Consider the following 23,702-nt stretch of genomic DNA (forward strand, 5'->3'; position numbering starts at 1 on the left):
TCCTAAGAGATAGAGATAGGAGAGATGAGAGAGAGAGAGGAGAGAGAGATTAGAGAATTAAATATTCATAACAGACTGAAATTAATCCTTAATTATTACATTGCACCATTCCACAGAAAAATGAGCGAAAACACAAAACTAATCTTCTTATTGAAGTTGCATTGACAAAAATACCTCAGATAAAACTAGATAAATGAGGGTTTTGGAACTTAATGAGGTCACAGGGGAAAAGGCAAAATTATTTTTATTTTTTTTTTTTTTTTTTTTTTGCTTCTCGTAATAAGAGGTTCATCCGAAGATTATACGCCAGAGGAAGTTGTAAGGATTGACACAGATATGGATAGAAATTATGAATAGAAATAAGGAATTGACGTAATCTTGGAAAATATCATTGGTGGGTGGATGGATTTTCTTGTCAGAGATTATATTGTTGTTGGGTGAATGGGTTTTCTTGTCAGGGATAAAATTGTTTTTGGTTGAATTTATTTTCTTATCAGAGATGATATTGTTGCTGGGTGAATAGATTTTCTTGTCAGAGATGATATTGTTGTTGGTTGAATGGATTTCCCAGTCAGAGATAATATTGTAGTTGGGTGAATGGGTTTATGTGTCAGAGGTAATATTGTTGTTGGGTGAATGTACGAGTATCTTATAATGTCCCCTGAATATACACAATTTTTAATCAGTCAGCCAAATAAAGAACTTTCTTTTCTGTCTCTAAAGCTTCAATTGAAAACCCTTGTGAGCAAAATCAACAGACTACACAGCCAAAATTGTATCAAAGGCAAATCAGCCTTCAGAGAAAATCAACTTAGAGAAAATGGTGATACACAGATAAATATGAGAGAACATAAAACTAAAACTTGACTTTCATTTATGAATTGATTTTCAAAGGTTAACCTTCTAATTGTTCTTTAAGATTTATTAGGCGACCTTGAAGTTCGTTGCTTGAGTAAAGGTGATACACATTACCGAACTGTTCAATCACTCAACTTCTTCGTCTTCTTCTTCTTCTCAGCTTCATCCCTATTCGGGGTCGCCGTTTTTAATGAGTCTCTTCCATCTACCTCTGTCCTGTGTCATTTCCTCCCATACTCCCTTCTTCTTCATATTATCTCTAATGCAAGTTCTCCACCTGGTCTTAGGTCAATCAACTCCCGCAGTATGAACTTACCAACATGCTGAGGTCCACCTCCGGCGTTGTAGCCAGCTCTCCACCTCCTGCGCGCGAGCACCGCCCTCCAGGGCTTCTTGGAATGAAGGGCCGGCTCGTTCATCCAGTCATCTGGGCCGACGTGGACTAGATCGAGATGAGTGAAGTGACGCGCGAAGTCGTCGAAGGCCATCCTGGAAAACAGACGAGGGCTATAAGAGGGTCCAGAGGAACGCCGCCGTGACGTTGTTAGACATTGCAATGGTTATCCGTGATCCCGGATTATTTTCAAGGTTTGATAATCCCGGGATATGTTTGCACATCCAGGGAAATCCCGGGATAAAATTGAGTACAAAAATAGGGACAAATTTAACTGTAGAATGGTTGTGGACTTGTTGTTCTGTTTATATTTATATAAACTGTACATACAGACAATTTCTGCAATTATCTGTATGATAATAATGATAGATGTCTAGATTATGTCACTCTTTGGATATTTATATAAAATACTTTATATTTTCAGTGAATTGTATTTTCCCATAAACAGCATCTTGCTGGTTGCAAAATTGCAAGTTGAAACACTTTTGGAAGACAAGGCCTATCAAATAAATCCGTGGAGGGAAGATAAAGCGTCTATTCCATTGTTACCATACAAAGATAGCACATATTGAAGACTGTAGTAAATCTCTAAGCCAAGAAATTCAGCCTCACACAGTATACACCCTTTCCAAACGCCATAGAGATTCGCGCTATCCTTTTCATGGCGATGAAACGACATCCACTTTAGTACTCTGTAAAAGAAAGTGTAAAAAAAAAAAAAAAAAAAAAAAAAAAAAAAAAAAAAAAAAAAAACAATATCGCTTCTCTCAAAGCAACTGCACTTAGAAAACTGCTCTTATTATCACCTCGTTGAGCGTGTTAATTGATTCGAGGAATAACGCCGCCGGCATTCATTTGGACAATAAATAAATCTACTGCTAATTAACGCCAGGTGTCCTTCACCTGATAATGACGAGTTAACTGGGCCGTTTCCGAAAACATTAAATTCAGTAGTCGATGAAATCATAATTAGTTAAGTTTCCGAATGAGGTAAGTGAGTAAGTAATTTGCACCTGGGGAGATGTGTTTGGTCGTATTGCAAATGAGTGACACAGGCACCTCAGCTTCAACGTTGACCTGTGATCGACGCTTATGCTACAGTTTTATAAAGGTTCTAAGAAATTATTTACCTTAGTTATATTACACAGGGGATGTTCATGTGCTAGATTGCTTTATGGCTTATGCTGAGCATTCTGCTATATAATAATAATAATAATAATAATAATAATAATAATAATAATAATAATAATAATAATAATAATAATAATAATAATAGAGAAACAAATCCACAGTTATGTAAATGTACATATGTTTCAGTTTAAAAACAGCTAAGATCTTTCGGGAATCTGTTCGGTTCCCCTTATCAATCTGACACGTTGAAATAACACTCCAGCGAAGTAAACATAACAGGAGACAAAAATTAAGTGACTTGTTTATAAACAATGGGACCGGTCGTCAAACTTAAATCAGGCAATGCCGTCGTTTTCTGATGAAACCCCCGCCAGTCGTCTGGAACGTCTAATTGGTCCTTGCCCAATGCGGTCGTTTTGTTGGTCTTCTTCAACAGCATAGGCGCCAGCAGCATCGGTTACAGGAAGTAGCCGAGTTACCTGAACGGGAAAAAGAGAGGCAACCGCAGCATCAGATGTGGCTAAAGACACAACACTATCATAATGTTCTTTATTCTTAAATCCTTTAATATATTTCTTGGAAATAAGGTTATTGGTGAATTTATCTTCCTGTGTGAAAGATTTATTGCCTTCCATGGAAAAACCACTGTCTATCGCCGCACCCTCCACTAGCCTTCTTACACCAATATCTTTACTTCTGAAAATTACTTTAGAATCTTCCCAATTTATGCGGTGATCGAGCTTAAGACTGTGACTAACTAATACATTGTTTTCCGCATGTAACTGGTATGCTCTTTTGTGTTCCCCGATTCTAGTTGGCAGCCCTCTACCACTTTCCTCGAAATATTTAGAGTCACATTCTGAACAGGGAATTTCGTAAACACCAACATGTATGTGATTCGGTGTGCTATTGTTATGTATAAGAAGTCTCTTAATAATGTTATTATAATTAAAGACTATATTTATTTTATCATTGTGATTTTTGTTAACAGTTGTCCGTATTCTGCTTAGGTGAGGATTAAAAATCTATGTAGATTATTCTTCTGGCTTTTTTAAAGGCATTATTAGTAAAATATGAAGGATAACAATTTTTTTTGAGAACATCTTCAATGTGTTTAAGTTCTCTGTCAATGAAGTCGTGGTCTCATATTTTCTGGGTGCTCAAAACAAAATTGACTAAGATGTTAGTTTTGACTTCACTATTGTGCCAGGAGAAAAAATGAATGTATGTTTCTGCATTGAGCTTATTAAGTACATATTCCAATGGCACATTTGTGAAAAGCGCTGTCACATCTAGGCTAATCATTCTACCCTAGATGTTTCCCAGTTTCTTGAGACGTTCCATAAAATCTATCGAGTGAAGAAGATGAGCCTCAGAAAAAGTACCCAACAAGGGCCTCAGTTGTTCTGCTAACCATTTTGCTAAAACCGATTGAGGTGAATTGCAGGGGACAACCACTCATGTATTTTCGGTAAGGCATAAAAATAGGGAAGACTCGGTTTTTATTATAATTTGTTTATGTTCCTGTTCAGTCAACGTACTAGCAATTTTTCTTACATCTTTATTGAATTTTAATGGCACGAAACAGATGATAAGTTGCCGTTTTTAGACATACTGATCTTCCATGACCCAGTAACTTTCACTTTTAAATTTACAGTTTATCGTAAAAAAAACATGCAGAAACATAAATTCATTTTTTTCTCCTAGCACAATAGTGAAGTCAAAACTAACATCTTAGTCAATTTTATTTTGAGAGCCCTGAAAATATGTGACCCCGACTTCATTGACAGAGAACTTAAACTCATTGAAGATGTTCTCAAAAAACTTTGTTATCCTTCATATTTTATTAATAATGCCTTTAAAAAAGCCAGAAGGATATTCTACATAGATTCCTCTAAAGTAAATGACAAAAAGAAGTTTACGAATTGTCTTGCACTCCTTTTATTCCTCACCTAAACAGAATACGGACAACTGTTAACAAAATCACAATCCAAAGAAACCTCATAATCACATGAGTTAATAAAATAAAATGGAAAAGTAAATCCACAGTAATATGTCTGATCTGTTTTAGTTTAAAATACAAATCAGAAAGCTTTCGAAGACCTGCACGGTCCTCCGTGCAGGTCTTCGAAAGCTTTCTGCTTTGTATTTTAAATAACAGATCAGACATATTACTGTGGATTTACTTTACCAAAAATCACAATGATAAAATAAATATAGTCTAATTATAATAACACTAATTAAGAAACTTCTTATACATAACAATAGCACAACGAATCACAAACATGTTGGTGTTTACGAAATTCCCTGTTCAGAAAGTGACTAAATATTTCGGGGAAAGTGGTAGAGGGCTGCCCACTAGAATCGGGGAACACAAAGAGCATACCAGTTACATGCGGAAAACAATGTATTAGTTAGTCACAGTCTTAAGCTCGATCACCGCATAAATTGGGAAGAATCTAAAGTAATTTTTAGAAGTAAAGATGTTGTTATAAGAGGGCTAGTGGAGGGGTTTTCTATGGAAGGCAATAATCCTTCACACAGGAAGATAAATTCACCAATATCCTTATTTTCAAGAAATTTATTAAAGGCTTTAAGAATAAAGAATGAACATTATGTGAGTGTTTGTCTCTTTAGCCAACATCTGATGCTGCGTTGCCTCTCTTTTTCCCGTTCAGGTAACTCGGCTACTTCCTGTAACCGATGCTGCCGGCGCCTATGCTGTTGAAGAGGACCATCATAACGACCGCATTGGGCAAGGACCAATTAAACGTTCCAGACGGCTGGCGGGGCTTTCATCAGAAAACGACGGAATTGCCCGATTTATGTTTGACGGCCGGTCTCATTGTGATAAGGAGAACCGAACAGTTTCCCGAAAGCTATCTTTGCTGTTTCTAAACTGAAATATATGTACATTTACATAACTGTGGTAGGTTTGTTTCTCCATTTGAAGACTCGTGCTACTATGAGGATTTCTTAATAATAATAATAATAATAATAATGAATAATAATAATAATAATATAATAATAATAATGTTTTGCTATCCTCTAATGAATAATAATAATAATGATAACTTTTCTTTAACTATCCTCCAAAATATATAATAACAATAATAATAATATTATTAATATAAATTAATTTTTCTTTTACTATCCTCTGAATAATAATAAAAATAATAATAATAATAATAATAATAATAATAATAATAATAATAATAATAATAATAATAATAATCATCATCATCAATCATCATAATAATAATATATTTATTTTACTCCCTCCTCAGATGATAATGATATAATAAATTATAATAATAATAATACGTTTACTAACCTCTAATCAGCATCCTTCATCTATTCCTCTCCTAAGTATTCACGACGACACTTGGCAGTCATTACTACTCTCCCTCCTTCCTCTCCTCACAAGATACATTCACTTTCTCTTAGTCAATACCATTCACCCTCTTAATATTCACATTACTATTATCATTAATATTTATTATACCTTATGATGATTTTTTATTAGCCTGAGTCATACTCACCAGAACTCCCCTTCATTCCTGACTCTGACTGAGAGGAGTTCCTTGTCTCTGTCTGATAAGGCGATCCATTCCCAGGAACGTTCACTCCAAGGGCCGTTCCATTCCCCACGCCCCCAGGGGTTCCTTAGTCTGAAAGGAATAGAGTTGGGTTAGACGGACACTAAAGTTTTGTTGGTAAGTTATGGCTCTATGTTATCAGTGACTGTTTACTACTACAAGGAATAGAGTTGGGTTAGATGGATAATAAAGTTATGTTGGTAAGCTATGGCTCTATGTTATCAGTAACTCTTTACCATTACAAGGCATGATTCCAGCTTACTCGGGGAGCGTGCTAAAATCTAGGGTCAAAAAGTGCGCTGTTTCACCAACAAATATTAAAACAAATACTCTATTTTATTTTAAATAATTGTTCTGTACTATCTAACACGCACATCATTTATTTTTTTACACTTTCATTCTAATAAATAAATCCTAAATACAGGCGGTCCCCGGGTTACGATGGGGGTTTCCGTTCTTGAGACACGTCGTAAGCCGAAAATGTCGTAAGCCGGAACATTGTCAAAAATCCTAAGTTAAAACACTTTTACATGCTTTAGGTGCATTGAAAACTATGTAAACTGCATTCTTATGGCATTTTTCATCAAAAAAAACCTTCAAATATTGATTATTTTGCATTTTTGGTGTCATATTTCATCACCCAGATGAGCGTTGTAGGCGTCGTAACCCTGGAACATGCATCGTAACCCTGGAAATAACGTCTATTGACAAGCGTCGTAACCTCGGAACGTCATAAGCCGACACCGTCGTAACCTGGGGACTGCCTGTATCCTATCCTAATATTCCTGTATCTTTAACTCAACGACAAACACCTTTTCCAGACCTTTTCAGGCTTTCCATAGACCTCTCCCACCCCCCAACAAGAACAACAACAGCAACAACAACAACAAATTAGTTTGTAGGCTTACTCCACGAGTAAGCGATGAAGGGCATGGATTTCTAACTTTTACTTTCTTTTCAGTTCCTAATTTGTTTTCTTTTAATACAGGGTGCCTCAAAATCTGCAACTAGTATTTTCTATGAAGTTACTCATTTACTTTAGTTTAATATTGGCCCCTATAATACAGGGTGTCCCAAAATGTGCCAGTACTACTTTCGTTTAGGTGGTTATTTTTTTTTTCTTTAGTTTCTTATTGACCCCCCCTGTGCTACTGGGTGTCAAAAAGTCTGGAACCAAAGGAAACGTATAGAAGAAACCCTAGTTCCTATTCTATGTAATTAACAACTAGTTAGTTCATGAACATCAATAATATCATTCATTTACTTTTACACATTTTTACAGCTTTCAGTGCAAGACCTTCACATATATCCTAGTACCTAATTCATTTGATTTATTCATTAGCAATTTGATAATTCACCAATTTATCAGTTAGTTTATCAGTTGTGATACTTGCTCAAAAGGGCATTCGTTTACTTCTATAAGTTTTCTGCAGAATTCAGTACAAGACGTTTGCATTGCTAAACAGGGAAGTTGTTGACTCTATGGGGCCAGACTTTTGGCACGCCTTGTATATCAATATGAGTGATAATATTATATTTTCCTTTTCAGAAATGACTAAGAGAAAGTTCCAACTGAAAAAGTATCACTCTACTTTTAACGTATTTTTTTTATTTTATTTTTTTATGATTTTTTTATTCTACTTTTTAAATTACCCTCTCTCCTCGGGACAAAAGCCAATCAGAAAAGCGAGTACATGCGTTCGAGCTCTTGATAAATTGTCAACAAAAGAAATCTATTAAGCGTCCAAATGGACGTTTCCCGTAAATAAAACCAGTGGACTGTGATTTAGGTATTGGTATGACCAAGTTTTTTTTTTTTTTTTCTACAGCGTAATGCTTGCAGCAAATGAAAAAAGTTTCTATTACTGCTTCCAAATTGTTTGCATTTATGCGTGTTTATGTACCTCTGCAAATAATTGCATTTGGGTTTAAATGGAATATCATAGAAAGCCTTCATTTTAGACACTACTAAATTCGCCCATGATTTTCATATGAGGTAATTTGCAACAGAATGTTTCGTTTTTAATTTAAAATGAATCGAGGGTTTAAGCAAAAGCATAAAATGTGTGAATTTAGCAAGGACTGTTATGCATTTTATTTTTCTCTTTAGTCACTCCTTTATTAAGAGAAGTCATATATATATATATATATATATATATGATATACTATATATATATATATATATATAAATATATATATATATATATATATATATATATATATATATATATATATATATATATATATATATAGCACGAAGTAACACGTACTTGAGTATATTCTTAAATCCACGGTAGAAATGTAAGTGAAACAGGGAATTGGCACAAGTACTTTCGTAGTATAGTCTACTTTGCATGTTCCCACTGAATATAAAAGAAGTTGACGGGCCTTTATATACAAAAAAAAGAAAGAAGGGCGGGGTTACAGTCTATTAATCTTGGCGGCATGTTGTTTTTTTTTTAAGCAACAGTGATAATGAAAGAGGATTTAAGTCCCTGTTTCACTTATCTTTCTACTGGTGGATTTAAGGAGATATATATATATATATATATATATATATATATATATATATATATATATATATATATATAATATATACTATATATATTATATATATATAGATATATATATATATATATATATATATATATATATATATATATATATATATATATGTATATATATATATATATATATATATATATTATATATATATCTATATATATAATATATAGATATATATAAAATATATATATATATATATATATATATATATAATATATATATATATATATTATATATATATATATATATATATACTAAATATATATAGATATAATATATATATATATATCTATATGTGTGTGTGTGTGTGTGTGTGTGTGTGTGTGTGTGTGTGTGTGTGTGTGAACTCTCGAGAGTTCACATAGGAAGGATGTATGTTCCATCTCTCCTGAGGGATACGTCTTTCAGGAGAGGTGGAACATACATCCTGCTATGTGAACTCTCTCTCGAGAGTGAGTCTCCAGCCTGCGATTGGCTTATCAACAGCCAATCAGGAGCGTTGATGTGCATCTACTATAGCCAAGGTTTGGCAGTGGTTCTCATCAAAGCGTGCAAAGGGATGTACAGTTATTATGTACAGATATATATATATATATATATATATATATATATATATATATATATATATATATAATATATATATTATATATACTTTTAGGGCATAGTTTTTCTCTAATACAATTTTTCGTTAAAAGCAATTGCTTTAGTGGCATCAATAAGTTCTTGAAGCAGTGAGCATCGCTATTCAGAAGCCGACCTTGAACGTCCCAACAAGAATCGGACCATATACTCCCCTCCAGCAGGAGAAGGAATACCCAAGCCAACAGGGACCAGACAGCGCGCCCCAATCCACGAGAACATCGCTTCCCTTGGAAGGCATGAGAGACCCAGCGTCAGCGAAAGTCAAGTAACATCCTTACTCAGGTCGCTGAGACCCCGCCCCAACACGAATCAGCAACCGTTAACCAACGTAGACCATTTTGGACTACATACACACACACACACACACACACTCAAATTTAAATCATACACATTTAGTATAAACAGAAATTATCTCTTGTACCTTTATGCATGCTATAAAATATATACATATATTTGTACTCCCGATATTTAGATTTCTATATTCATTTTTTCATTCCTGTATGTAATTTTGTAATTTTTATCTAAAACCACATGTAACTATTAAATTTTAAACATACATTTAAGGAAACTCTAGCACATGGCATTGTATTTTGAATATTTATTTAACCACTGTTTAAACTTTCACTCTTATTGTCGCAGTACATATGTCCTTATATTCTTTGTAACTAAAACAACGCCCTTAAGCTGTTAATCCCTAGACTAACCAGTACCCATACCTCGAGGTCATACCTCCCACACGATGAGATAAATAGGCCGAAAGGTCAGATTGTAAGTCAGTAGTCGCTTGATATGCCATAAGGCGAAACAGCTGTCGTGACAAAATTCAATAAATGGAAGAAGGAAGTCTGCGTATATTTCACCAGAAAAATTGACGAACGAGAATCGGAAAAAACAAAAAAAAATTCGTCGGTATGAAGATACCTGCAAGAAACTTATTGATTGCCACTAAAGCATTGCTTTTAACGAAAATATATATATATATATATATATATATATATAGTATATATATATATATAACATATAAATATATATAAATAAATATATATATATATATATATAATATATATATATATATATATATATGTACAGATATATACCCTATATATATATATATATATATATATATATTATATATATATATATATGTACAGATATATATATATATATATATATATATATATATCTATATATATATATATATATATATATATATCTGTACATATAACTGGTAACATCCCTTTGCACGCTTTGATGAGAACCAGGCTGCAAACCTTGGCTATAGTAGATGCACATCAACGCTCCTGATTGGCTGTTGATAAGCCAATCGCAGGGCTGGAGACTCACTCTCGAGAGAGAGTTTCACATAGGCAGGATGTATGTTCCACCTCTCCTGAAAGACCTATCCCTCAGGAGAGATGGAACATACATCCTGCCTATGTGAACTTTCGAGAGAGACTGAGAGTTTCCAGCCCTGTCATTGGCTTGTCAACAGCCAGCCAGAAGCGTCGTAATTGACTAGCCAAGACATCAAATGCACGGTTGATGTGAATCCACTATAGTGTCAGTACCTACCTGACCAGGGGCGTCTCCCCCAACTTGCTTCTGACTCTGGCAAGCCCTGTAACGCTGTAGGCGTGCTGGGTCACAAGCCCGTTTCTCAGTCTCAAGTTCCTCTTGTTATCCTTTTCCTGGAAAGAAACACACAGAAAATAAGGTTGAAAATAAGGTTGGGAAATGGGAAATCATTTTCAGTTTTCTATAAAGGAAAACCATTGCGTCGGCACTGCCTGTCCGTCCACCCTTAGATCTTAACAACTACTGAGGTTAGAGGGCTGTAAATTGGTATGTTGATTATCCACCATCCAATCATCAAACACACTACATTTCAGCCCTCTAGCCTCTGTAGTTTTTAGTTTATTTAAGGTTAAAGTTAGCCATAATCGTCTTCTGGCAGCGCTGTAGGTGCCAACAACATGGGCCACTACCAGACCGTGGCTGAGTTTCATGGGCAGCGACTAAGAGTTTTATGGGCCGTGGCTGAGGCCACCACTTGACAGAAAACTCTTTTTTCTTGTTTTCTACTTTCATTTCCCATTTTAAATTCAACACGATGCCTTGAACGCCTGTGTTTAGAAAAGCGAAGAAAATGTGTGAGAGAGAGAGACCATTATGAAAGAAATTATAACATGGAGTGATTACCTTCTTTACCAAATAAATTATGACAATTTTTGTTTTGCGCAAAGTTGAGAATACGTTCATAATAAAGAATGGCAATCTGTCATAGATGATTGAGTTCATATAAACATTTCTACCGTTTAAAAAACGTATTACATTTTGCATATTCAATTGTTGCACCATAAAACTTTGAGTTCTAATAATTACGGAAACTGAATATCTCGGAGATTCTTATAATGAAGGTACATTTAATAAGAAACCGCTTCATAAGATAATATAGAGTTATTTTTTGCACAAAATTAGTCATACATCAGGAAGTTCAGATTTTATGTAAAAAAAATAAACTTTCTCTTAAAATATATTCAGATCATTTCATGGACTTACATGACATTTTCAGGAAATGAATTATGTGTTCAACAAAAAGACTGAGTCATATAACCTCCTGAATGTAGAATAGAAAAAAAAAGAAAAAAATACGACATAGCATCGCAAAATAATGATGTTTTTTCATACCATTTTCCAAGAAGAGCAACCAAAAAAGTCCTTTCGTCTCTTTTTTTTTTTTTTTATTTGACAGTCAGGGAAATGATTTTCTTGCGTCACCCGAAGTCCCTCCCCCACATCACAGCACAACTCCTAAGCCCTAGGAGAAAAGGTGGGAGGGGGGATGGGGGAGGGGGTGGGGGTGTCTCCAATCATTCCCCGAAACTCTACTCTGAAAGTTAGGTGCTCCAAGATTTCAAAAAAAAAAAAAAATGAAAATAAACCAAGTGGACGTCGCAGAAAGTAATTACTCAGAAACTGGATTTCGGAAGACTAAACTCCAATGTAGGGAAGGAATTAATTGGAGTCCTCTCTAAGAGGAGGACGTCTGTATTTCACTCGAGGAGAGCCTCTCTCTCTCTCTCTCTCTCTCTCTCTCTCTCTCTCTTTTGACCCATTGCTTTCCATTCTTTTGGCTTTCAGGACTGCAACAAGAGTGAATTTTCTATTAGTTTTAGTTTATCATATGTAATAAAAATAAATAGGTGACTAAAAAGGTAAAAAGGCGAGAGAGAGAGAGAGAGAGAGAGAGAGAGAGAGAGAGGGGGGGGGGGGCAGCATTAGGAAAATGCAGAGTCAATTGTTAATAAAACCAAACTTGACGAGCTAGAATGGATTGGTGTTTAAAACAATAAGAGAGAGAGAGAGAGAGGAGAGAGAGAGAGAGAGAGAGAGAGAGAGAGTGGGCGGGAGGTAGAAGACTTTAGGTCCATCCCTGAAAATAAATGATGGGGAATAATTACTTTCTACCAAGGGAAAAGGCCAAATAAATCGGAGTTTTGTAATTAAAAAAAACGGGGGGTGGGGGCGGGGGCAGAGAATTTGGTAGAAAATTAGCTCCAGTGGCCTGAAAATGGTAATTAGTCCTTCGTCTGTCTCAAAATGCCCTCTTTTTTTCGTCATTTTAATTCTACAAACTTTTTCAGGCATTCAAATGTACACGTGTAAGCACTGCACATAAACGCATTCACATTATTATTATTATTATTATTATTATTGATTATTATTATTATTATTATTATTATTATTATTATTATTATTATTATTATTATTTTTTCTATCACCTTCAGTTACTTCTTTCTAATGAACACCATAATATACTTTGGAACTTGAATTTCAAGTCAATGGCCACTATGGTGGGGTTGTTCCATATGAATAAGGTCCGTCGCCTAAATATAATAATAATAATAATAATAATAATAATAATAATATATTGGAAGAGACCCTCTTTCAAACAAGTCTTATTGAAAGATATTGCTGCATCAGCTGCATTCAACTTGTAAATAGTCTTCTCGATTTTTCTAATAATACTTTCTTTCTCTCTGCTACTACAACTGGCGAGTATTGCGCCGATATTCCTCATCAGGAGGAGTCAATTTCAGGATAATGGTTACAAATTTATTTATTTGTCACAGTAAATGACAAATAGGTCAAAATATAAGTTAATCTAGTGGTAGCTTTGACTGAGGGGAAAGTCCTTTTAAACATCTTTATGCACTTTTATTAGTATGAATAAGAATTTAACTTTAGAATTTTACTAAGTGACGGAGGCTTTCAGTTAGATGTTGATTTATAGTAGTGAGAAGTATGTGGTTATTCAAACACTGACATTATATATATATATATATATATATATATATATATATATATATATATATATATATATATATATATATCTATATATACTATATATATATATATATATATATATATATATATATGTGTGTGTGGTTATTCAAACACTGACACACACACACACACACACACACATAACCATATATATATATATATATATCTATATATATATATATATATATATATATATATATCTATATATATATATATATATATATATGATATGATTATATATCGATATATACATATTTATATATATATATATATATATATATATATATATATATCGTATATACATATTTATATATATATATTATATATATATTATATATACTATATATATATATATATATATATATATATATATATATATATGTGTGTGTGTGTGTGTGTGTGTGTGTGTGTGTGGTTATTCAAACACTGACACACACACACACACACACACACACACACACATATTATATATATATATATATATATATATATATATATATATATATATATGTCAGTGTTTTGAATAACCACATACTTCTCACTAATATAAATCAACATCTAACTGAAAGCCTCCGTCACTTAGTAAAAATCTAAAGTTAAATTCTTATTCATACTTATAAAAGTGCATAAAGATGTTTGAAAGGACTTTCCCCTCAGTCAAAGCTACAACTTACAACTCTGACTAACTGACTTGCCTGACTTGACTGAAATGTAAGAGACTCACCAAGTTGATGGAGGCGACGAGCAGCGTGGAACGAGGAACAGCCGAATTCAGCACTTGGTAGGTGAGGAATTTGTCCTGCTGGGTCAGGCTGAAGCTCTGCACGATGCCTCCAGTCAGGTCCTGAAGAGCTCTGGTGGTGAAACCTTGCTGAAGCGCCTCGTAGCTCCCGTAGAGTCTGCCAGAACCAGGAGATTATCGACTTTGTTTTGTTTACTTCAAAAATAACTAAGTTTCAACCAAGATGAGGCGATACGAGTCCCACATGAAAGTGATGTGGAGTAAATTGTATTTGGTTATATACACCGTGAAGAAATGAGTAAAAAATACAGATTATTAAAAGCATGGGAGAGGTGAATGAATGCATAGAGATTACTGTTAATATTTTGTGAGGGTATTTGCTTGGGATATATATATATATATATATATATATATATATATATATATATATATATTTATATGTGTATATATATATTATATATATTTATATATATATATATATATATATATATATATATATATATATATATATATATATATATAGCATATAAAACCTCAATATTTACATCACTCTACTAACTCCATCTGGCACCGATCTTGCTGGCTTACCCGTCACTCAATATTTAATGCGGTGGTCATCAAAGGCCTTACACAAACGGAATTCTAAATTAGTACCTAATGGACAAACCCAGCCAGCGAACATTTCTTTTTTTTCGGTTCGTACCGAAAACCTGATGAATCACTCAGACGCATCTTATAGCAGAGGACTCTGTATCGGGCTTGTGAAATCTCTGCTTGGAAGCGAACGTCGGCACTAGTGCGTGATTGGACTAATGTATTGGATGTGTGTCATAGGATTAATGCAGCGTACATAAGTTGTAGTGTGTTGTTCAGTATATATATATATATATATATATATATATATATATATATATATATATATATATATATATACTATTATACTGAACAACACACTACAACTTATGTACGCTGCTTATTATATATATATATATATATATATATATATATATATATATATATATATATATATATAGTGTGTGTGTGTGTGTGTGTGTGTGTGTGTGTGTGTGTGTGTGTGTATAGTGTGTGTTTTGGCCGAGTCGGTAAAGACGTCACTGAAGTCCTGATTTCTCCTCTGTGCGCTGGCTGGTTCGAATCCACGAGAGGGCGAAATTATTATCAACTAAAAGAAATTTCCCTTCGATTAACGTATATGAAAATATATCAATTCCGAGGTCCAGCAAATGAGATATTACAGGACATTTGTAGCTTAATGCACGTATATATATGTGTGTATATATACACATAGATACATATTTATATATATACATATTATGTATACATATGAATACATATATAATAAATTACGTAATAAACTAAACAGCTATTGATGAATTCAGTTAAATAACAGTAACACCATTGAGTCTGACAATTATAACAATAATTTAATAAGTGTGTGACTGATAACAAAGTTAACAAAACATTTTTATTTATTTTCTTTTTTAAATAAATGCAATGAGTATATAGTAGTCTTTTTTACAGCTTTCCTAACTTATCGACGAAAATCTATTCACTCTAAAGTGTATATGTTTTAAGTAATGAAAAGCTTTAGTAGTAAGTTTACTAAAACTACAGTAACTCTAAATGTCTTTCAAATCTCACTGAAAAAGAATCATAGTTTATTAGATTCAACGAACGTTAGTTTCATCAAGAGAGGGATTAGTATTATTGGGAGAGTAGAAAATTAACTGAAATAAACTGAAGCTCTCAGAAATACAGAGAGCAACTAGATTTGCTGAACAGCAACATCAATATGCAATAACTGTGCCTGGCTGTCGAACCTCTCAGTTCCAGAGGTCCTGGAAGATGTTTTGCAACTAGAACTTCAAGAAGATTCAGAAATGCAATGCATTACTACCCTAAGATAATTCTCCTGGCATTCTGATCATTTACTTACATTTTATGTATTTTTTCTATTAATTCATCAATTTCTTTTTTCTTTTGTTAAAATTAATTTTTTTTCGCATTATCTTCTGTTACTTCTTTCAAATGGACACCTTAATATTCTTTGGAAGATTGAATTTCTGGTCAATGGCTCCTGTGGTGAAATTGTCCCATATGAAAATGGTCCTATATCTTCTGAATAATAATATAATAATAATCTAATAATATAATAATAATAATAATAATAATAATAATAATAATAATATCAGATACAGCGCAGGAATAGTGGAATGGATGAAGGCAGAACTCCCGCAGCATAGATCAGAAAACCAGGAAACATATGACAATACACAAAAGCACTACACCCAAGAGCAAATACGGACAGACTATACATAACACGAAAGGAAGGAGGGAGAGGACTACTAAGTATAGAGGACTGCGTCAACACCGAGAACAGAGCACTGGGGCAATATCTGAAAACCAGTGAAGACGAGTGGCTAAAGAGTGCATGGGAAGAAGGACTAATAAAAGTAGACGAAGACCCAGAAATATACAGAGACAGGAGAATGACAGACAGAACAGAGGACTGGCACAACAAACCAATGCACGGACAATACATGAGACATACTAAAGAACTAGCCAGCGATGACACATGGCAATGGCTACAGAGGGGAGAGCTAAAGAAGGAAACTGAAGGAATGATAACAGCGGCACAAGATCAGGCCCTAAGAACCAGATATGTTCAAAGAACGATAGATGGAAATAACATCTCTCCCATATGTAGGAAGTGCAATACGAAAAATGAAACCATAAACCACATAGCAAGCGAATGCCCGGCACTTGCACAGAACCAGTACAAAAAAGAGGCATGATTCAGTGGCAAAAGCCCTCCACTGGAGCCTGTGCAAGAAACATCAGCTACCTTGCAGTAATAAGTGGTACGAGCACCAACCTGAGGGAGTGATAGAAAACGATCACGCAAAGATCCTCTGGGACTATGGTATCAGGACGGATAGGGTAATACGTGCAAACAGACCAGACGTGACGTTGATTGACAAAGTCAAGAAGAAAGTATCACTCATTGATGTCGCAATACCATGGGACACCAGAGTTGAAGAGAAAGAGAGGAAAAAATGGATAAGTATCAAGATCTGAAAATAGAAATAAGAAGGATATGGGATATGCCAGTGAAATCGTACCCATAATCATAGGAGCACTAGGCACGATCCCAAGATCCCTGAAAAGGAATCTAGAAAAAACTAGAGGCTGAAGTACTCCGGGCCTCATGCAGAAGAGTGATCCTAGAAACGGCACACATAGTAAGAAAAGTGATGGACTCCTAAGGAGGCAGGATGCAACCCGGAACCCCACACTATGAATACCACCCAGTCGAATTGGAGGACTGTGATAGCAAAAAAATAAATAAGTAAATAAATAAACAAATAATAATAATAATAATAATAATAATAATAATAATAATAATCCCAAAACCCTTCTAAGAGGGAAAATTAAAACATCACGGAAAATTGATTAGAGTAACTTTCGCATAAGTTAACTGAATGCTCTCATTTTTATTGAAAGAGTTTCCGAACGCAAAAAAAAAAGAAAAAAAATCTTTTTTATGAAGATTGATGACATTTTAACGAGGTAATTTACTCAAGGCAAAATGAATTGACGGGTTTCGTGCACGCAGAAGTTCGTGTGTTTAACTTATCTTTATTAAAATTCCTGTGGTTTTTGTTGTTATGGTTCATATAGATATTTGTGAGTTAGTTGGTGTTATTATGGTGTTTTTATATTGTTGTTTATATCAGAATCAGGGACTTGATCAATAAACCTAAACTTATGATATAAGTCATAACAAAAGAGCATCTTAATAGTATACCAGAGTGAGAAGCCTTCGCTATTCTAATTTTAAATAAATTGTAGGGGTATCAAAGCCTATATCTGTAGAAGAATCAGATCCCCTACATTAGACCTTCATAACTTATAACATATAACAGAAGAACATCGTAACGGTACAACAAAAAGTTACAACCTTTATGAATCTTGGTTTCAAAAACCTATACTCTATAGCGGAATTAGCATCATTAAATTAAACTTAACTATCGCTATAACTATAAAAACAAAAAATGACCACAGTCATGGGTATACCACAGATTAAGAAACATTTACGATACTTAGTATTAGAAAATTTTAAGAGAATCAGAACCGATTTTTGTAGCAGAATGAGAATCCCTAAATTATCAAATAATAACTTATAACAATATTTAAAGTCTCGAATTTCTACCAGGATTATACTTTATAAACTCTAAAGGAAGGATATTCTATCACAGTCCTCCATTCGACTGGGTGGTATTTGATAGTGTGGGGTTCCGGGTTGCATCCTGCCTTCTTGGGAGTCCATTACTTTTCTTACTATGTGCGCCGTTTCCAGGATCACACTCATCTTATTATTATTATTATTATTATCATTATTATTATTATTATTATTATTATTATTATTATTTATTGTACTTAGGAAGCAGACTCTCAAGCATAGTTTAGTAAAAGTAATAGCTACTTCAGCAGCGTTACACTTGTAGATATTCTTCTCTATTTTCCGAATATCGGCTTTTTCCGTGCTATTTGGAAAATAGAGAAGAATCTCTACAAGTGTAACGCTGCTGAAGTAGCCATTACTTTTAATAAAGCATTATTATTATCATTATTATTATTATTATTATTCAGAAGATGAACCCTATGCATATGGAATAAGCCCAACAAAGGGGCCACTGACTTGAAATTCAATCTTCCAGAGAATATAGTGCTCATTTGAAAGGAGTAACAGAGGGTCATGAGGAATACATAAAGATGAGGTCAGTTACAGAAAACAAAAAGTAAATCAACAAAAGAATAGATAAATAGATAAAAATACATATTAATAATCACAATAGGAGGAGAAGACAAAAAGCAAATCGACAAAAGAATAAATAAATAGATCAAAATACATGCTAATTATCAAAATAGGAGGAGAAAACAAAAATCAAATCTACAAAAGAATAAGTAAACAGATAAGAATAAATGTCAATTGTCATAATAGGAGAACTTCAGGGTAGTATCGCATAGCATCTTCGCTTGATCGTAAGAGGTACCAACTGCACAACACGTTCCAGACGAGATCCCAGGTCGACTCACTTGGCATAAGCCTTCTCGAGCAGAGCTGCCCAGAACTCGGAGGGGTCTGTCGAGTGCAGGTAGACCAGTCGACCCTTGAAGGTGGGCAGGCGGTCGTCGATGATGACCTCGACCCACTCCCCGAAATGCCAGAACCGAAACCTGGAATAAGTTTTTGGGTTAAATATTTGAGTTGTAAATTTGTTAGGATATGATTAACTGATCGAATTTTAATTGACATACTTACAAATATATTCTTTATGCATATAACGCTTTTATACAGGGAACTGTTATATAGGTCAAAAAAATAGTTTCTTTAGAGAGAGAGGGGGGGGGGGAGAGGATTTGCTATAAATATGAATAATTGTTGCCAAAAGAGTGATTTAATTGGGAAATGTTATATGTCTGAAATAAAATGTTGCAAGGGTTATTACGATATTGAAAACTGCAGTAATGGTTCTTGGAAGCGCTATACACCACTGACTGCATTTCTGCTTTATGTATATATATATATATATATATATATATATATATATATATATATATATATATATATATATATATATACTATATATATATATATATATATATATATATATGTGTGTGTGTGTGTGTGTGTGTGTGTGTGTGTGTGTGTGCTATCTTTTTATTTTTCCGTTTGTTTCTACCTTTGTATTTATCTGTTTATTTTCGGTAAAGGTGATGTCCAGGAATGTAGTAATTATAGAGGTATAAAACTAATGTCTCACACGTTGAAGATTTTGGAAAGAATAATAGATAGCAGGCTGAGAGAGGAAGTTAGAATAGGGAAGGAACAGTTAGGATTTATGAAGGGAAGCGGCACAACGGATGGAATATTTTGCATAAGGCAGCTAATGGAGAAATTCAGAGAAAAACAACGAGACCAGCATCTGGTATTCATAGACCTTGAAAAGGCCTATGACAGAGTGCCAAGGCAAGAAATATGGGGAGATGTTTTGAGGGAGAAGATGGTGCCGGAAAAGTATGTCAGAATTATTCAGGAGATGTACAGGAATGTGTATACTAGAGTGAGGAGTAGTGTTGAAGAGACGGATGGATTTGAGATAGGAGTTGGATTACACCAGGGGTCAGCACTTAGCCCATTCATCTTCAACATCGTGATGGATGTAATGACCAGGGATGTTAGAGAAGCAGTGCCATGGTGCATATTATACGCGGATGACATTGTGTTGTGTTCAGAGGGGAAGGAGGAGTTGGAGGGGAGGTTGGAGAGGTGGAGAGCAGCACTTGAGGAAAGAGGAATGAGAATTGTAATAACTGGAGGTCTGCATCAGGGGTCCTCTGTGACAAGAAGGTCCCTCTGAAATTGAAAGGAAAGTTCCATAGGACGGTGGCCAGACCAGCAATGTTATATGGAACAGAAACAGCAAGTATGAGGAAAACAGAGGAGAAGAAGATGGATGTAGCAGAAATGAGAATGTTGAGATGGATGTCGGGAGTAACAAGGGAAGATAGGATTAGAAATGAGTATATAAGAGGATCGATAAAGGTAGCTGAAATATCGAAGAAAATACAGGAAGGAAGGCTTCGATGGTATGGACACCTGTTACGAAGGAAGGACCGTCATGTTGGAAGACATACGATGGAAATGGAAGTGCAGGGTAGAAGGAAGAAGGGAAGACCAAGAAAGAGATGGCGTGATTGTGTAGGGGAAGATATGGAATTGAAAGTTATAAATGAGAACGAGGCACAGGACAGAAATCGATGGAGACGACTCATTCGCAATGGCGACCCCATATAAAAATGGGTTTAAGCTAGGAAGAAGAAGAAGTTTTTCTTAGCAAGTTATTTTTTTTGAGTGGGGCCTTGTTATATGTGAAATTAAACAAAATAAATGGATTAAACCTAATATACATATTGATTCATTTCGTTTGTTATTTCGTAGTTTTTTTTTATTTATATTTACTTGAATTAAAATCTACTTGAAAAATTTTAAAGCCTGAAGAGGAAGGCGCCTTCATTAATAAACATACTTTAATTTGTTTTATCTTCCTGAAAAAAAAATTATCACATCCACAAACTATAAACAATAAACTGTATAACAAACGATTCTTCGAGTGGAATTTTGACCACTCTCACCCCACCTGAAGATGCCACAGTAGGTGTGATCAAAGGCCTGGTCTGGAGGAACCACCCTGTCGAGAAACTTTGGCGTGAGGGTCAGTGTCGACACCGCCTGCAGGAGCCAAGTGTCTCCCAAGTCGCCTTGCTCGACGTCGAAGCGTGTGGCGCCGTCGGCTATGAACTTCGGTCTGGCGCAGATCTCCTGGAAGACGAAGAAAAAGATGATGGAGATCGCTTCTTGAGGGAGTTGTCTCCCTGGTGTTTACAAGTTGCGTTTTCTTTCAAAGAAAATGGGAATCTGTTTCAAGGCTTGAAAAGGGTGAGTGAGGTGTCTCTCTGGATTGTTTGTTTACAAGTTGCGTTTTCTTTCAAAGAAATGGGAATCTGTTTCAATGCTTAAAATGAACAAGACACTATATTCAAAATATTTATGGTTTTAGTAATATGTCGTGACTATAATGATTATCTTTTTTAAGCTGAAATCAAGGTTTTCTGAAGGCAATAAGATTACTGCTCGTATAAAACACATAAAATGATGCTCTTCCTTTATTATAATGCTAAAAAAACCTGTAAGAACCCATTTAAAAAAAGAATGTCAAAGAGGAAAGCATAATATAAGAGAAATTATCAAAGGATTTTTCCTGGAAATTTAAAAAACTGAAAATAAATGGAAAGATATTAGATATCTCAATTAAAAAAGGACTGAATCCTTAATTGTACACTTTAAAGTAAGAACCATTATCAGAACTGTTTTATTAAGATCATCTTGTCTTATATACATACTGCTTCTTCGATATGTAGAAATGTAGGTAAATCTCTTAGGGTTGACGACAAAAAAAAAGAAAATATCACTTTACCACGAAACCAAAATATAGAAAAAAATATAAATTACAAAAAATATTAGACATCACAATGAAAAACGATTGAATCTTTAATTGAACACTTTAAAGTAAGAATCATTATTCAGAAATGTTTTACTAAGATTATCTATCTTCCATACATACTACTTCTTCGATATGTAGAAATGTAGGTGAATCTCTTAGGGTTGACGAAAAAAAAAAACAAATATCACTTTACCACGAAACCGAAATATATATATAAAAAAAATAGCATCGAATCCCAAATAATATTTGACAGTTTCTTATCACCGCATCTGCAGGAAGACCTTATAGTGGTAGTGAAAGGAAAGAAATTGGAGAATATTTCTTCTGACGGAGGAGCAGGAGGAGGAGGAGGAACAGGAATCCAGTGGAACGACGCAGATATGCCAGCCAGGAATTGTCTCGATGGTTTCCCTACCCATCCACCCCCCACCCCCACTGCCACTTTTTCCCACAGCAACCGAAAGTCTTGGCCAAGGGACGTCACTCAACTCCCCAACCATTGGGGTCCAGGACTTTTATATATATTTCTTGACTGCTGACGGGATTAAGGGGTACTCGAAGCCCCCCCGCCCCCCACCACAAAATAAAAATGTAAAGGGAATGCGTGGGGTTTTGAAGAGTAAGAATTCTCTGGGGATCTTTAAGGTCCTTTGTGTATATATATATATATATATATATATATATATATATATATATATATATATATATATGTATATATATACATATATATATATATATATATATATATATATATATATATATACACGTACATAAAAGAATCGTTGAACCAACTTTCCTCTATGGGAGCGAAGTTTGTAATTGAATGTAAAAAAGAAAGAAATGAAAGCTGTTTTTAATTATAAAAATTCTTTTGTATTTTTGGCATATATATTATATATATATATATATATATATATATATATATATATATATATATATATATATATATTATAGAGAAGAATGTTTAACCAACTTTCTTCAATGGAAGTGAAGTGTGGATATGAAATGTCAATGAAGTATAGATATAGAAACTGTAGGGAACAATTGTTTATGTACTATATAGGATATCGGGATTTCAAGGAGAAGAAATACGGATAGGATTCTGATATAGGTAAGAATTACCTCGAGGTAAGGATTACCTCATCGAGGTAATCCTTATCAAGACTTTTATTTATTATGCCATTACGTTTGCTGACCTCTCTCTCTCTCTCTCTCTCTCTCTCTCTCTCTCTCTCTCTCTCTCTCTCTCCACAGCATTCAACCGGTAACCAAATACATAACGCATTAAATAATTCAACGGAGGAATTCTGGATTGAGCAGGAATCGTACCCTGG

The 23,702-nt window shown here is 34.3% G+C and overlaps 1 protein-coding gene across 1 annotated transcript in view; it reads right to left on the reverse strand.

Annotated features, from left to right (window-relative positions):
* LOC135218600 (calpain-9-like) overlaps positions 1–23,702 on the reverse strand; it is a 390,351-nt gene that overhangs the window by 12,467 nt on the left and 354,182 nt on the right. The window contains exons 5-10 of the mRNA XM_064255028.1: positions 21,505–21,686; positions 19,400–19,540; positions 14,261–14,435; positions 10,762–10,877; positions 5,926–6,054; positions 1,175–1,347 (exon numbers count right to left, since the gene is read on the reverse strand). Of these exons, the coding sequence (XP_064111098.1) occupies positions 1,175–1,347; positions 5,926–6,054; positions 10,762–10,877; positions 14,261–14,435; positions 19,400–19,540; positions 21,505–21,686 (916 nt within the window). The remainder of the gene's footprint in view (positions 1–1,174; positions 1,348–5,925; positions 6,055–10,761; positions 10,878–14,260; positions 14,436–19,399; positions 19,541–21,504; positions 21,687–23,702) is intronic.

Source organism: Macrobrachium nipponense, chromosome 9 (assembly GCF_015104395.2).
Source record: "Macrobrachium nipponense isolate FS-2020 chromosome 9, ASM1510439v2, whole genome shotgun sequence".
NCBI classification, from domain to species: Eukaryota; Metazoa; Arthropoda; class Malacostraca; order Decapoda; family Palaemonidae; genus Macrobrachium; species Macrobrachium nipponense.